The following is a 17,342-nucleotide window of genomic DNA, read 5'->3' on the forward strand; positions in this document are numbered from 1 at the left end:
TGGGAAGCGGGCTGTAAATTATGTCCCATTACTTTATGGCCCTTTATCAGTATGTCACGTGATATCAATCAATACAGGCACAACAAAAGAATGCTTCGCTAGAAACATATTTATTACATCACATTATTATGTCTACTGATAATATATCAAAATTAAATACATTTACTTTAGTTTAAAATACAAATCCCTATTTAATTAAGTAAATATATGGTAATACGGGTGCCACGGTGGCTCAGTGCGTAAGGCACTGACTCGCTAAGCAGGAGGTTTTGGGTTCGCTACCGATGTTGGCCGAGAAAGTTCCTCGGTTGTCATGGGCAAGGCCAGGGACAACAACATGTTGTTGGCGTGCACGAAAAGAACCTTTGGCATTTCGAAATAAGAGAAGGCCGTAGCGCCGCTGTCTGCTCAGAGAATTCCCCCGTAGCACATTGTAATATATTATATTATAATAATACTCTTTCGACACCACTTAAAACAATGTACACCTAATTTATTCTACAATAGATGGTCCCAGCATAATTACTATATTACCATGTTAATAGTTATATGTGTTACGATAATGATAAAATTCAGATTTATTTGCACATCTTGAATATTCGATAAAGACATGTGTGTAACTTGGCAATGATCAAATCTTCTCTATGTTATTTGATAAGGACAATGTGTTTACAACGTTGTTTACATCTTGTCCCTGTTATGTGGTGAATTATAATCATTATCAGGACCAATAGGTACAATATGGTATGGATTAATAGAAGTATGCTGAAATAAAGAGAATGGATTCACGTGTTTATATGAAAACGAAAAATTGAACAATTATTTTTACAACGTATGAAATTTGTGATGAATTATTCTAAAATACACGATATCGGTATTTCGAGGTACAAGTAGATGGCCATGTTCTCGATATAACCAACATAAATTTCCTTATTTAAATTAATAATGGTCTCAACATAACGGGGGTATTGACATTATGTATTATCGAGTCTGATAGTACATAGGATCGTTTTCAAATAAAAATAAACACTATATTTGTAATTGGAGATACTAGTAGACAGTCATTCCTCGAAACCAGTATAGCAACAGATATAGTCATGTCATCGAAACAACCGTGATCGTAACAAAAGAGTTAGACTATATATTTGAGACATTTTAATGTATATTTTCGTTCATTTATCGTAGAGAGAGGATCAATCAACTGTTTTTACTTCAATACAAGTAGTTATTCCATCGAAAGCATGTCAAAGCGAAACGAAATTTAAATCTATATTTTAATCAGATTTTGTGTATAATGTTTGGTAATAAAAGAAATACAGTTTAAGGTCTTGCTGTCAATTACGCTATACGTTGATTTTGGTTTTAAATCCCACCGATGGACTAGTCACATTTGCTTTGTTAGTCCAACAGGGGTCAAATTCCTTGTCCAAGGGCGGGGCTAGAAACCGGGACACTGCTGTGTTTCCATTGCATGAAACCACCAAATCATCGTTATTATAGTAGGAAGCAACCTAATCCAAATATAATCTGACGAAAACTCACATAATAATGATTGACGATATGATCCATGTCGACAGTTTGAGCTATACCAGGTATCTGATAAATATCACAAATATAACCAAATAAATTTTTATAATCAACCATCCTCTTCTTATTACACTGGAAAATATATTAAAATTTAAAATAATTAAATCTCTGTAAAACCAAAACTTAATTGATCGTAGATCGCTCCAGCTCAATATTAGTCTAGTTCTGTCAAAGGTCATAACGAGAATGGCTTTTTTCATTAATGGATTGAATGCGACAGGGCAATATTGTTGGTGATTCGAAATATAATGTTATCACACAAATCCAGAGGTAACGCAAAACGGAAAAAAATGTTATTGTTACTGACTAAAGTAGAGAGAGTATGATAGATTATCAAATCTAATCAAAGTAGTTCTTACCTTAAAATGTGTATTATACATGCAAACTGATTCAAGTTTAATCCTACCTTAAAATGTGTATGATAGACTGAATCAAATCTAATTAATGTAGTAAAGAGTTTGACATCAGCTTCTGTTAAACAAGGGCCTGTTAAATATCTTCTCTTTGATAGTATGCCATCAACCTGTAAATGTATCAGAATGTTTCTAAATAGGCTTGGACAATGGTTCGAGAGAGAGAGAGAGAGAAATGGGGTTTAACGTCCACTCGACACAAACTAGGTCATTTCGGGACTAACATATGGTTTAACTTTATTTCAACAATTCGCTTGCGCGTAGGGGTCTTTAGCAGTGGGAGGAAACCGGAGGACCCGGAGAAAAACCACGAGGTTGGACAGGCGACCCTACTCCTTGTCACGTACAACCGGGGATTCGAAACCACGCCAGTCGACTCAATGACAGACTTTATGATACAGCGCGCGCACGCTAACCATTCAGCCATCCAACCCCCCAACAATAGTTCGATAATATTCTCTGAAATATCATTTTATTTTATTGAAACAAAGTGTACTGTAAATCAGATTGGTCATAGACAAGAATTCTTATATCTACAATCAACACTGCTTTATTGACGCATACGTTTGTGTTTAAATAGACAGGGCGGGACACTACTAATTTCAATAATTCAATATATCGTAATATGTAAATATTATTGACAATATGTTGTGACCATTAAAGATGCCACGATAATCAATATAGTTATTTGAACATATCTCCATTTCCCTAACAATATTCTCTGAAATATTTATTCCATTTATTGAACTAAACTCTAAGCTTGACCTAACAAGGATTTTAATTTTCTCCCAGAAAAATTTTATTAGAGTTTTGAGGTTCATCGTATTGTTTCGCGTCTCATTGCTGGAAGCACTATAATATTGTCAAATATTGCAAGAATGGTAATAAATATTGTGGATTTTTATATCGTTTTCGCAATAATCAAAATTTCAAATATCCTCCATCCCTAGAGTCTAATTAGTGTAATAAGGCATGGACATGCCTATGACAAAGTAGTAGCATGTGGTTAGAAAAAAAGTAAATATACCCACGACTTACACAGAGACCCCAGCCCTAAATCGGTCAATAGTATACTGACGCCTATATTCCCGTGAATGCAAGTTTTCTGTTACATTTTACGAAATATTACATAAATTCCTTCTCGTTCGAAATATTACATACATTCATATTCGTTCGAAAAAATAGTTCAGTAAATATAGGTACACGGTTGGTACCCATAGCAATACCCATTCCCGCCTAATTCAGCTTAAATATTGTTTGTAAGAAATTCTCGTATTTCTGTTTGACTTCAAAGTATTTTTTGACAGTATAAAAGAGCTGTATTGCAAAGCTTGATATTGATATCGGGCGGTATTATTTTCAGAATAAATAAGAGATAGGCACTATATCTTTTAATCTGATTTTCCATGCATCACGAGATGTGGTAGTATATATATAGAGTAGAAAAATCAAATCTTATTATGAAAACACAAGTTGATGGAACTGGTGGTATGGAATATCTACCAAATCGCGATGGTAGATGCATATTCTTAAATAACCGTGTATATCAAACCATAATTCACCCTTTTAGTCTCCCACAGCTTCTGGATTATAGCTGTATAGAAGCAATCATCAACAATATCAAAAAATAACTAAACCTTATCCAGACCGTTAAACACGTCTACGACAGCTGGGTCATAAGCTTCCTGAGATTTTGCAAACCCACTTCTGTACACACCATTACTTATCTGACTGAAATCAGGGAAATAAAACATGCTATTATGTTTTATAGAATCAATTGGTCAAGATACATAGACGTTTTGGCAGTGATGTTTGTCTACTCGTCGGAAGAACACATTGTGATGGCTTTGACTACAATATAGCTGCATGTGGGATATTCAAAATAGATGGTAAGCCTATACCCAAGAAAATATGTCAAGCTACATTGAGACGCGGACATTTTTATTTTAAATAATTTTACAAACGAGTTTTTTTTTTTAGGGGGGGGGGGGGGCTAAAATCCACTCAACTCAAGCTAGTTTATATCACGACTAACATAAATGTGATTGTGCACAGAGGTCTTTAGCAGAGGGTTCGAACTAAAAAGTCTGTAGAAAATCACGTGGTTAGACACAGGCAAACCCACGTTCCTTTCAACGTACAAGCATGGGTTAGAAACCACGGTATTTGGCTCAATGGTAGCCCATACGATCTAAAGTGCACACATTGGACATCTCGACCTCGTCCTCGACCACCCAATCCCCTTCTATAAAACGAATAGTTGATATAACATACGGATAAATCCATGAGTTGAGTTCATCAATCTCTGCTCTTAGATTACTGGGATATAGATCAAGTCGTTTCTGATCGTCTGTTTTACATAAAGTATTAAACTCTGTGTTAAACATTCTAATTATTTCACTCGACTCGTTATTAACAACAGTCTTCTTCTGTTTATCCCATAAACATGGTACAGTGACTCTACCCGTATAGCCTGATTATAAAACATAAACATATATTTCACAAAATTCAATATTATATTATATTTGTAACACACTCTATTTTAAAGCAGTGTGCTTTGGTTAATTATCTTCCCCTGGGGTATCCCCTTAGAGGTAAGCGCAAAAACATTATTCTTCTAGGAATCGGGCCCAATGTTCTATATTATCTGCTCTAGTTATTAATACAGTCGTCTAAAAATTTCAACTCACAATGGCTCCTGCTAATGAGACTCATTGAACTCAACTATACATTTCCGAAAAGTTTAACCAACGCTCTTCTATATGATGTTTAATAGAAATACGAAATAAACTAATAGAGGATGTATCCACTAAATGGTTTGGTTTACAATACTGTCGCCTAGATTTGCTATCTAAACAGGCAAGAGTTAAAGATGCATTATGTAATTTAGATAATAGTTAAAAAATAGATAATGGAAGGGGAGTATGTTGCAAATTTCAGTCAAATTACTTCATTCTGAGTAGTCTCGATTGTCATTGCTATCGTTGTTGTGATAATAAACGAAGTCTCAATTGTCCATTTTGTAATCAAATTATTAACAAGCAATCGTGTTTAAATCCGTTGAAAACCAAACCCATCCGATGGTCTAGATAGAGAGTTGATTGTGGGCTTGGCATGTTAATAAATATCTAATTAATGATTTATATTGCATAACGGAAGATCTGCATTGGGCAAGTTTAGCTCTTACATAGGCTTACTCTTCCAACTACCCCCAGTCCAAATTTGGATAAAATTTACAAATTTATTATTTTATTTAAATGTTTGTAAACAATGGTATTACACCGCAGTGGGTTTTAGTTCATGGCAAACACAAATTTAACCACATGATTATAGGATTGATGTTTGCAAATTGCAAGTAAGAGGATATAACGTCCAGCCAAGACAAACTATGTCATTTTGAGACTATGTCATTATTCGCTTGTGCACGGGTTAGACAGGTCGTCATACTGTGTGGAATTGGATAGATAACAGACTTTTGTTATTAACAGCACACCACTTTAGACCAATCGGCCACCCACTCCACAACATGAAAATTATTCTGAATATACGCGCGCTTTTAAAATACATTTTTAAAGAAATATAATGATAAAGAGTGACAAACCTGGATCAGCAAGATTATAAACTTCTCTTAGATAATTACAACCATTAACAGTATCCAGTGTACATTTAGGTTTCTGTAATACAAAAAATACGGTTAGAAGGTACACAGTGTCCACTGTACATTTGGGTTTCTGCAATACAAAAAATACGGTTAGAAGGTACACGGTATCCAGGGTCCATTTGGGTTTCTGTGATACAACACATATGGTTAGTAGGTAAACAGAATTTGCAATCGGATCAAGGCATGGGCTTTAGGCGCTCCAGAGCGAGAGCCTCCATAGAATTTGTGAATGCTGAATGAACGTACTGCAGGGGCGGATCCAGTGGGGGAGGGGGGCTCAGCTACATAATTTTTTTTGTAAATCAACACTTTTTATGGGAAAAGTTTCTCGGCCGTGTGCTTTATCCTTTATCGTCAGATGTGGGGCAGGATGGGCACTTAAAGCACGAGATAATGATATAGACATTATGTGATATCACAATTAATGTTTTGCATCCATGAAATTGAATCACATTGTCATTGTATTAATTCATAATAAAAATTGACGTCAAACGAGGTGTTGAATTTCTCTGTTTAAAAGGCTCAATGTGTATGTATATACGCCAAAATAACGATAGAGACCATTCGGGAGGGGGAGGGGGATACATTGTCTCAGGAACCTGGCAAACCCCCTCCTGCAAAAATTCCTGGATCCGCCCCTGTACTGTTACCTATTTAAAAGGTTCAATTAAAGTAACGATGCGTCATTTGCATTTTTCGCTCATATATCAAATTTCTCACGACTTAATCCACGCTAATGTACTCAGATTGATTATTTAGCAAGAAAACAAAATCATATTAACAATGCTAGATATGCTTGGATTCAATCGAATTTCTACCAATAAATTTTCGCGGACAACAAAATGTCACACATCATAGATCGATGAAAATTCAACTCCACATATCTTTGTAAATACTGAACATTGAATTGAACCAGCTTTATACTGATATTCCTATTAGAGGTATATTTTTCACAATAATGTAGATTTTTCAAGTGATTACTATAGCGCTAAAATGACGCAAAAAAACACCCAACGTACTGCTTTACTCTAGCCCAGAAGCCACAGAATCTTAATTCCACTCTAAACAGAAGCTATAAAATAATTAGAGTAAACATCAGGCATCTTCTATCATTCTTGTAATTCGGCAGTTTTATAGTGCAGGACTAATTACTGTCCAACAAAAATACAGAACAGCACAGACACAATATCAAAGTTAATCACAATGGCATAAAATAAATATAGTGCAGTGTTCAAGTTCCAAAAGTAACCCAGGTGGAAACAATTGGTCAGCTACGATTGAATGAATGAACTGCGCTTTAACGTCCTACTTTTCTGAACGGTCAGCTACGTCAACCAGTCACAAGAAATCTACTGTCTGTATCCTCTAATAAATCACAGATAACCCCAATGATAACTGACTATTGTCATGTACATTGTAAACTGGTTAGACTAAAAAAAAATCTGTGGTTTCTAGAATGCTTCGTCAAACGTACGGCTAATTGCGGTCATCAACGTTTAATTCTAGTCTCCACCAGAAGAAACGAAGTGAACGCCATCCAGATAGTTCTAGCACCACGGGGTAAAAATAAATAGTGGTGACAACTGGTCTAATCATTCTTCTCACCTTATCAGTAAACGACCATCCCTTTTCACCGATCAGGCAATCAACGATTGTCATTGAGATGACGTCTTCTAGGCCTTTTAAGGTTCTAACTATAACAGCTCTACTAGCCCAGGGACAGGACAACGCTACATACAGATGATATCTCCCTGCTTCCGCTTTAAAGCCGGACGAACCATCAGCTGTTTAGAAAAAAATAAATCTATTTTAAGAACGTATTTATTGATTTTTTCAAATATGAACATGAATTTTAATTTGATCCTATAATTTGACATTCTGTCACCACTGCATTTAGAAAGTTTACATATCTGAAGATTTTTTGTACTTTAAAAATTAAAGCAGGTTCTATTTCAAAAATTAGATAAGTGAATCTGAATTTCCCGCCCTTTTTAACAATACGCGTCACAGCTTATAGCGTTTTATAAACATATTTGTATAACGGAAAGGCGCAATTAGAGCCATTCTGCACACAGAGATCCATCTAGATCTCTGCCCTCAATGACCGCCATATCTAAAAATTAATATCCTGTTTTGTAATGTGGTTCTACTCCGTTTCACATCTGTCATACACACAAAGATTAAATAAACTTTTTTTTTAATTTCATTATATGAAAGCAGAATATATACTTCTCAAAACTTTCAAAGTATACTTTATATAGTGTTTTCGATTAAAATCGTCGATTTCAAAATCAAAATGTCGGTCAACTATCTTAGTGTCTGTTCTCAAGTGGAGCTAACTGTAGACAGACAGACTAAGATTAGCATGACATAGAGCCTGGATTATCTAGGCGACATTAATTAATTATTAAAAGTTTCATGACTGGCGGAAATACGAAAACCATGCAAAAGCGTGCAAAAGGGAGTGTGTGTGTTTTGGGGATGGGGAGTAGGGGTAAGATTGGGAGCCAAAATAGTTTCTAAAATCATTTAGTTGTTTTGGGTGACATATAACTCGTTTTACAACCGATTTTGACGAATTGTCAGCCAAATTTGATTCTTTTTTTTTAACAAATTGGTTAAAACACAGATCCTATTCCATTTCGTTTTACTTGTCTTTACCAAACTTGGATCTGGAAGACTTGTTATTTAACTCGTATTCTGCTTGAAATTAGGGGTCAGCCAATCAAATGGTCTGTCGAATCGAGTGTTTTTCACCTTTTTTGCCCGGCACTGTGGGTAATCCACTAGTAACATCAATGCTGATTGGTTAATCAAATGTCTCATGTCATAGGTCAAAAGTCGGTCTTTTGACCCCTGACGTGACCTATCGCTCTAACTTGTTAGACCTTCATGTAGTGTAGGCCATCGAAAGTATAAAAAAACGAAACGAAATATAAATCTGTATTTTAATCAGATTGCTTTTTTAACAAATCAATTATGGGGGATCACGTTGCTAAGTGGGTAAGACGCTGGCTCGCTAGCCTGGAGGTCGGGTGTTCGATCCCTGCATTGGCCGAGAAAGTTCATCCAGATTTTCCGGCGTGGTTCCCCCGTGTCAGTGATGCAGGACGGAGGGCCGGACAAGGACAGCTGTCTAGTCCTTCGGGTGAGACGAAAAACCGAGGTCCCGTGTATACATTGGAATGCACGTAAAAGATCCCTTGGCAGTTGGAATTCTATATAAGAGTAGGCGACAGTGCCGCTGCCCGGGCAAAACTTCCCTCATAGCACACTGTATGGCGTATGCCCGTCTTCATTAGCCCAGCATTGGAGCAGAACAGTAGGACGTTAAACCCAATTTCATTTCATTTCATTTACAAATCAATTATGTGGTTTAATCACCATCGCGATTTTAAAGGAACTAAATCGCTAATATTTGGAACCTACAAATTGACACTGATATTTTTTGCGCATGCTCTCCAGATAAGAATATGAGGTCACCGTTTGACAGGACTTGTGAAAAATGTCGAATATGTCTCTCGTTACAAATGGCGCTGAAACGCATTATGGTACACTATTCGTGTACCAATGGTAAAATGTTTATTTTGTCTTAAATACTTTAAGGCCGTATAAATACCCACTAGGTTGTTACGTAACTTGGCAAAGTAAACAAAATGAATTGTTATCTTAACCTACCTGTTATGTGATTACAAAACGCAGCATCCTTTCTCTGGAAAGCTCCTTTAGTATCCTCCGATTGTTTCGTGTCGCCGTTGGTAGACATGGCAGCGTATAGTTGCTGGTGCTGAACACTGCACAGTTTAAAACGGGTTATAAACCTGCAGCGCTATGTATAAATAAAAAACCGTCATAAAAATGCATTAACTTTGAAAAACACTATTAACAGGCTGCTGCCTCTATAGTGGTTTGCGTTATGTAGCCTACCATCACGACGACTATGCGATTGTTTGTGGATGGGTGGTGTCCGTGTTTGTCCAGACCCTGGCTATATAGGGGCAGGGAACTCTTTTTTTTGGGTGGGGGTGGGGGTGGGGGTGGGGGTGGGGGTGGTAGCTACGGTGGCGTCTGTGTCAGTGGGGTTGGAGGAGAGACAGGGTGCCCGAATTTCTCTATGTTTGCCCGAATATTGTGTGAAACAACTATTTTGTTTGTAGGGAGGTGGGTGTGGCTGCATGTGTGCGTGTATGGAAGAGTGGGAGGAGGAGGGGGTAAAATTGGCGGGAAATGAGTTAACGTTGATGTAAATGATGATTTTTTTTAGAGTTTGGTAAAAACATTACTTTTATATGCTGCTGCACATCTCTAAATATGTGTATAAGATTCCCATTGAGTGGGGAGTGGGTGTCGGGGGTGGGTGGGTATTTTCGGGACAGAACGAGAAGCCACTTTTAAGGTCAATTTTGAACCAAATGATTTCTGTTCCCAAAAATACATGTTGCACCACCCTGGCACCCCCCCCCCCCCCCACACACACACAATGGCCTGAATGGGAATCTTATACACATATTAATAGATGTGCCGCGATATTAAAAAGTAATGTTTCTACCAAGCTCTAAGAAAATCATCATTTACATCAACATGAACTACCCCCCCCCCCTCCAGGCCTCCACACACACACACACTCTTCCATATACGCACACATGCAGCCCCACCCCACCTCCCTACAAATCAAAATAGTTGTTCAGGGGCATCATATACACTTATTTAGAGATGGATAGTCCTAGAAATTTAAGTTTTACTTTTATCAATATATAGCCTATAACATGATCATCATGATCATTTATGTCAACATAATCACATTTCCCCCCAATTGTAGACATTGGACCCCCCCCCCCCCCATATCTCGAAAACGCCCCTCAGAGACGCCTGATCATCACACATATTCGAAATCTATGCAATAAACTGGTCTAGAAAAACTTGGTTTTATAAATTCACAGCTCGGGTGGCGATTCGCCCCCCCCCCCTTCAGCCGCCGGACTAGCTATAACCACAATACTGATATGAATGTGTGTTTTAAAACTCGACAGTTTCCGTGTACCAAATATAATACCGTATTTGGTTATAGGCCTACGTATAACTATAATGCATAACGGTTGTTATTATATATATAATATAGGCCCTGGCCTAGGCCTATTGAAATGGAAATTTTGCAGTCGCAGAGTAGTAAGTTAGGCTGCATATTAGGCCTGTTTGCAAAGTATCTGAATTTACGGGAGTTTACACCCAGGGTTAATAATCATATACCGGTACTAGATGATTCCTTTAAAATATTTATCAGAAACATTATCAAGCACTATTTAGCGAAATGAAAACCGGAAAGACATCGCCATTTTGCATCAATTCAAAAAACCTTGTCGGCAAGACGACCCCAACCAAGCTCCTCATATTATAACAGTTTCAAAAAGGTTTCACGTGCGAGTTATCCTATCCTACTGCCTATAATTCTTATAAATACTACAACTAAAATCAAAACGTTCATTTATCTGAACAACACACATAAAAGGCAAACGAAATCATCTTCAAAGTTCAGAAAAATCGAGTTAAAAACACTCGGTAAAAAAGTTATCTCCCCTAGTATTTGGCTTTGAACGTCCAGGTGCGTGGGAAAATTAGACAAAAAAAAAAAAAAAAAAAAAAAAAAAAATACACTAAAATATCGCACACTAGGCTAACTGAAGATCTTTATTTCACCAAATCTACAAATGCACAAGGTATTTCATGCCAAACTTAATTAACTGTCTATGCTGGCTAAATCAAGTTATATCGTCGCAAAGTTAAGAGCACCCGGATTCGAGGCGACGTGCGTCGGTTGAATAACTCAATAGGCCTAAATCAAGGCCCTTGGCAAGGCATGTTCCTGAAGCAATGACCGCGAGTTTTACGTAGTTAAGGCGAGGTATCAAGCCTTCTATTGAAGATGTTGGCAAGGGTACACTCACTCGACATAAAAAAAACCCAAAAAAACAAAACAACACCAGTTCCTTAAAATAATGATTGAATATTCAAGTTCTATCAACAGGGGAAGGCGTGGTAGTAAGAATCTAAGACTATTGGGTAACAAAATCTGATCCTCGGCGTTCCACGTAATAGCAGAATTCTATTTCCACCTTAAGCCCCTGTCACACCAAACTAGTTCTCTTCTGAAAAAAGTTGCCAAACGGGCTTAAACTCAGTGCTTGCAAACTTCATGGTCAAAAACAAGAGCTGCCACCTGTTGGCTAATCTTCGCTATTTTTATCTTTTGGTATGCCTGCAAAACAGAGACGTACTGGGCGGGTGGGCAATTGCCTAACCCTGTCCTGATAAATACAAAAACAAAAGAACCCGGAAATGGTTGATAACGCTCGAATTCGATGAGATTTCCTACCCGGGTAAGGGCAATCTGATTAAAACACAGATCCTAATTCGTTTCGTTTTTTATAGTTCAAAATTTCGTTTTACTTGTCTTTACTACACTAGGATCTGGAAGAGTTGTTACAACAAGCGTTCTTATTGATGTGGGGAATTAGAGAAGGAAACGGTCTGTTACGGCGAGTTCTTGGCGTTCCCTGTACAGAACTGTGGTTAAACCCCTAGAAACGTCAACGCTGATTAATATTATTAATCAATGTCTGACGTCATAGGGTCAAAAGCCGCTCATACGACCCCTGACGCGACCTTCCAGTATAACTGGTCAGATCTTCATGTAGTGTAGGCCATCGAAAGTATAAAAAAGAAACGAAATATAGATCTGTATTTTAATCAGATTGAGTATATAGGGGTGTGTGTCGGTGTGTGTGTGGCTATGTTTCCTCCATTCCGAAAAAGTGCAACCATTTCTAAAAAAGTGCCCTTGAATTTAAAAAAAAGTTAACTATAGTCAGGACCGTACCTAGCTCAGAGCAACGAGGGGGGCGGGAAGCGTTCTCAGGGGTGGCCATTTTAAATGGAATAGAAATTTCGCATAGCAGTTGGGTTTAATCAAATCATATAATTATTCGGCAAGGTTTCCTCTTTATCTCAATGGGAATTGGTTTATTATTATGTTAAGCTATGTGCAGTACAGTTTTGGGTCAGTATAATTGGGAATTAAGGGAGTTAGAGGCCAGTAACTTTATTTGTTGTCAAATGACCACAAAACATGCTCAAAGGAAGGCTTTAGGGCGGTCCATCTACTGTGGCTGGAGCAAGACTGGAGACATCAGTAGTGGAACCATTTCTATAGAACAACTTGCCCTGGACCAAAAAGTGTCGGAGTTTGGCATAAGTTTTATTTTGGGATCCAACATCCAATCCACCAGGCCCGTATTAAGCGGGGTGTTAACCGGGCTATTGTGCCAAATAAAACTATCTATCAACCATACAAATTGCATTGTGTGTGTGATTGACAATGACCAGAATATACCCATTTTTTCACTGTTGCAGCAAAGGCCACAGTGACATTTTCAGCCCATGCAAGCTTAATCCGACCCTGATTCCCACTAATGGCTTCCAGATTAGATTTCACAGCCGGATTAAACATACATTATGTAAGAGCTAAATCTTCCTATTGCAGGTCTTTCTTTAGGCGTGAAATGTTATCTAGATTATTAATTAGATATTAATTAACTTAACCAGGGTCAGCGAAAGCAATTCTTGATTGGGGGCGGGGGACTACCATCCTTATAGGTCCTTAGGCGAGGGCCAATGGGCCGCCTAGGCCCCGGAAGCTCTTGAGGTCTAGATTATCGGAAACGCTTTCTGAGCGATTTCTGGCTAATAAAATTACTCAGCAATGAAGTGAAATTTTACCATGAAAACACAATTTATAGTGGTTTAATCCGGTGATGCTGAACTTGACAAATATATACGCATAATAATATCAAGGTTGTGGACACTATATAGATGTTACAAGTTTTATCCGATTTTGATGAAACTTTTGATACTGGCGCGTATAGGACCGTCACTTCCTGTATTATGGGCTCTGATTGTACGAACAATAACATTTTAGTTTGTGGACCCTGATGAAACTTGAAATACAGGTCTATATCCCAAAGGTCTCGGTTCCTTTCGAAACTGGCATGTATCGGACCGTAACTTCATGGATTATGACCTCTGATTGTACGAAAAACACGTTTTTAGCTTATGGACACTCTAGAGGTAACAATTTTCATCCAATTTTGATGAAACTTGAAATGTATGTTTGGTTCCTTACCATATTCGTGCATATGTGATTGTAACTTCCTGGATTATAGCCCCTGATTGTACGAAAAATCGCGTTTTTAGCTTGTGGTTCCTTTAGAGGTTACAATTTTTATCCGATTTAAAAGTCGTTTGAATATATCACCGTTATACCATAATTACGGTTGAGTTCACATTTACTGAAAATCGGACCGTACTGCCCGACAAAATGGCCTCTCCCATAAAAGCGTGTAATAATACCCAGGTTAGATCTAAATATTAAGGCAACCTGCAGATTTCGCCAAGGTCACGAGATGTAAACAGGGCTTGCGCCAACCCTACCCAAGATCTAGCCCTTCCTCATGGGCACCAATTGCTGGGAAAATTTGGGCACATAGTTGTAAACAAAATGTTGTGTTCTTGAATGTGTCCAATTTAACAGCAAATTTATTATCATTATGTAACATACTAAGAACCTAACTACATTTTTTGGGCACCAACCACCACCGCCCCCCCCCCCCCAGTCAAAAATTTCCCCGTACGCCTATGCCCTTCCTAACCCACAATCATCGGCAACAATCACGTGCCCTAACCCAATCGTTACCTTAAAGAAATCTGCCGGTGGATATAATATTTAGATATGACCGTTATACCCAGGTTGTAGACCATGCAGCGGTTCGAATTTTTTATCCAATTTTGATGAAATTTAAAATATATATTTATATCCCAAAGATCTTGGCGCGTATTGGACCGTAACTTTCTGGATTATGACCCCCTTATTGTACGAAATATCACGTTTTTAGCTTATAGGGTTGTGTCTCTTAGTTAAGTGCTACTCTTGCCTCATTAGCAAACGGAATCGAATACCTGTCATTTTTGATGTTTGTTTTTCTTTACCCGTCGTTTAGTTCTTGATTGTTGCTAACAATGTTGATGTTCAGGACTTAATCATACAATTATAATGCCTTAGCAAAGTGTCAATGCGTATGGATGTCATGGCTCAGATATGTCAAATCGATTCTACTAGATAGCATGTGCCACAGAACCAAAAATGTCCTGGTGCTGCCCACCTAAAGTGTTCTAAGTTCGGTGTGCCTAGCCTCCTTCGGAGACCCCAGTAGGGCCCTGCGCAAATGGCACACTGAGACCTTAAGATGACGGCAGGGTGAATGTCATGCGCGAGGCAGTGGGGAACGCATTTGTTCGAATTATAACTGCCTTATATAGAGTTCTTTTACGTGCAAGCTACGGGCCAGCCTTGGTTTTTCGTTCCATCCCATCCAAACGACTCGGCACGCTCTCCTTGATAACTCAGCTTGGAAAATCCCGTAGGCCTAGGCCTATAGGTCCTTCTCGGATCAACCCGTGATTCCAGCCCGGAAATTATACAAATAGATTAGGTCATTTCCGTACGGCTCGACTATCGCGACCCCACGTGGAATAGACCCTGATTAGGCGCAACTCGCCGTTTGAAATGTAGACCTGACGGGGGTAAAAAAGATTTTAGACTGTGGGTTTTTCCATATATCATTTTTAATTATCCGCCCCGAATGCTGATGTGGCTCAATGTGTAAGACGTTGGCTAGTTAATCTGGAGGTCGCGTGTTCGATTTCGGTGGTGCAGGGCGTGAGGCCTGGTAAGGGAAGCCTCTAGTCGTTCGGATGGGACGAAAAACGGAGGTCCCGTGTAGGCTACACATTGGCGTTCACGTAAAAGAATCCTCGAAGTAATGAAATGAAATAAAATGGGCTTTAACTCCCCACACTGTTCTGTCGGTAACTAGCCCCCACCCCCCGTGACAAAATTGTCGACCATAGATATAAGATATACATTCTCCGTCAATTTTACCCCTGAGAACACTTCCCACCCCTCGTTGCTCTGAGCTAGTTACGACACTGGCGGCAGTGAAGTTTTTAGGAGGGGGCGGGGTCAACACCCGGCACAGTCTACAGTAGGTATTTTACAGCTTTGATCGGCAAATTTTTTTTCGGGGGGGGGGGGGGAGGGGCAAAATATTTTTTCGGGGGCGCATTCCCCCCTTGCCCCCCCCCCCCTCTAGCTACGGGCCTGCCTGGCACTGACTGGGCTAATGAAGACGGGATCCTCAAAATAAGAGTGGGTCGTACCACCGCTTATCCCGGGGGGGGGGGGCAAAATATTTTTTCGGGGGCGCGTTCCCCCTTGCCCCCCCCCCCCTCTAGCTATGGGCCTGCCTGGCACTGACTGGGCTAATGAAGACGGGATCCTCAAAATAAGAGTGGGTCGTAGCACCGCTTATCCCGGCAATTTTTTTATTAAAGCTGTAGGACACTAAATCCCATCCATTTCCTACATCTGAAGATAACAAAATATTTGTTTATATCAATATGGCAACATACAAGACACAAAGTGCGTTTGGTAGGCCTACTTTCTTTGGAACCGGAACCTTAAAACAGACGGACAAGGGTTAATTAAAAGCACATTATGAATATATTTTAAATACTATTGCAGATCTAATTTCTCATCAATTGAAATACATCAACAGTCTAAATTGAACGACTGCTTTGTTACACATTTTTTTTTTAAATCCTTATATATAGCCTATTTTGTCGATTGTGAAACACGTACAAACAGCCATTACTAATTACCATACTTCTGCATTGTCTTGTAGGATGTGGTTTTTTTTGTGCATTACAAATGGCGCCCAACCCCATAGCTATTGCCTAATTATGATGGAAAATATCGAGTTAGAGGTTATAGCTCCTTATGTCTTATAATGTCATTTTCTAACATAAAAGGTAATAGCCGTCTTCATTAGCCTAGTCGGAGCAGAGCAGTAGGGGAGAGCGGGGTTGGTTCGGACACTTTTGGGTTTTTCACATTTGTGCAATTACTAATGCACTTGTCTTTGAACTTAAAATAGACTCTACCTTATTGGCTATATTCAGTCAGTGATACAGCTGTGTAGCTATAAAATTCTTCGTATTGGACCATCCTTTGGGGAGGTTAGTAAAATGTCCGGATTAACCCCATTGCAGGGAGACACCGGTCACTACTGGGGGATACTTTGGACAAGTAAAGGACGATTAAACAAAAGCAAATTGAAAAGGTTTCTTTCACAGTTTAGTTGTATTCATTCGAAAAATACCGTTAACAATAAAGTTAAACCAGTAGTGATAAATTTAAAGCAAAATGTCATCTATCTGAGGCATTTTTTTAAACATATCTGGATGGAAATAAATGAACATATTTAAAAAGGAATTAACTGATAATTCTAAAGCTTTAAAGCTTCTTGCTATTCTCTAGGTATGATGTCAATCCATAATTTACATCGAAAACGCTACCAAATGTTTATTTCTGCAAAATTTGTAGTAATAACTCACCCCATTATTGCTACTGGATAAGGGTTTATGAAGAATTGACAGAATTTGATTTAATGGAAGTAAAGCAGTACCCATAACTTCAGTAAACCTAATAGACCCCGTAACTGCCAGTCATCATTCTTTTTTTTCTTTTTTTTTTTATCAAATCTGACTCTTGGAAATATTTAACAGTTTGA

The 17,342-nt window shown here is 38.5% G+C and overlaps 1 protein-coding gene across 1 annotated transcript; it reads right to left on the reverse strand.

The window, feature by feature from the left end:
* Window positions 1-104: 104 nt before the first annotated feature.
* Window positions 105-9,559, reverse strand: LOC130010754 (glutathionyl-hydroquinone reductase YqjG-like). Its single transcript, XM_056098759.1, has 8 exons — window positions 9,340-9,559; window positions 7,267-7,445; window positions 5,602-5,674; window positions 4,275-4,473; window positions 3,638-3,731; window positions 1,994-2,110; window positions 1,543-1,659; window positions 105-765 (listed from the first exon to the last, which is right to left on the reverse strand). Exons 1-8 carry the CDS (start codon window positions 9,425-9,427, stop codon window positions 682-684), a joined length of 951 nt encoding a protein of 316 aa, XP_055954734.1. The 5' UTR covers window positions 9,428-9,559; the 3' UTR covers window positions 105-681.
* Window positions 9,560-17,342: the final 7,783 nt, after the last annotated feature.

The sequence above is a fragment of the Patella vulgata genome, chromosome 2 (assembly GCF_932274485.2).
Source record: "Patella vulgata chromosome 2, xgPatVulg1.2, whole genome shotgun sequence".
In the NCBI taxonomy this organism is placed as follows: domain Eukaryota; kingdom Metazoa; phylum Mollusca; class Gastropoda; family Patellidae; genus Patella; species Patella vulgata.

Excerpts from the sequence above, each read along its gene's own strand:
- LOC130010754 (XM_056098759.1), bottom strand. The coding sequence starts at position 9,427 with ATGTCTACCAACGGCGACACGAAACAATCGGAGGATACTAAAGGAGCT. Across the intron at positions 7,446-9,339 it reads GTTTTGTAATCACATAACAG|CTGATGGTTCGTCCGGCTTT; the intron begins GTAGGTTAAGAT and ends TTTTCTAAACAG. Across the intron at positions 766-1,542 it reads ATATCGTCAATCATTATTAT|CATACTTCTATTAATCCATA; the intron begins GTGAGTTTTCGT and ends TCTTTATTTCAG.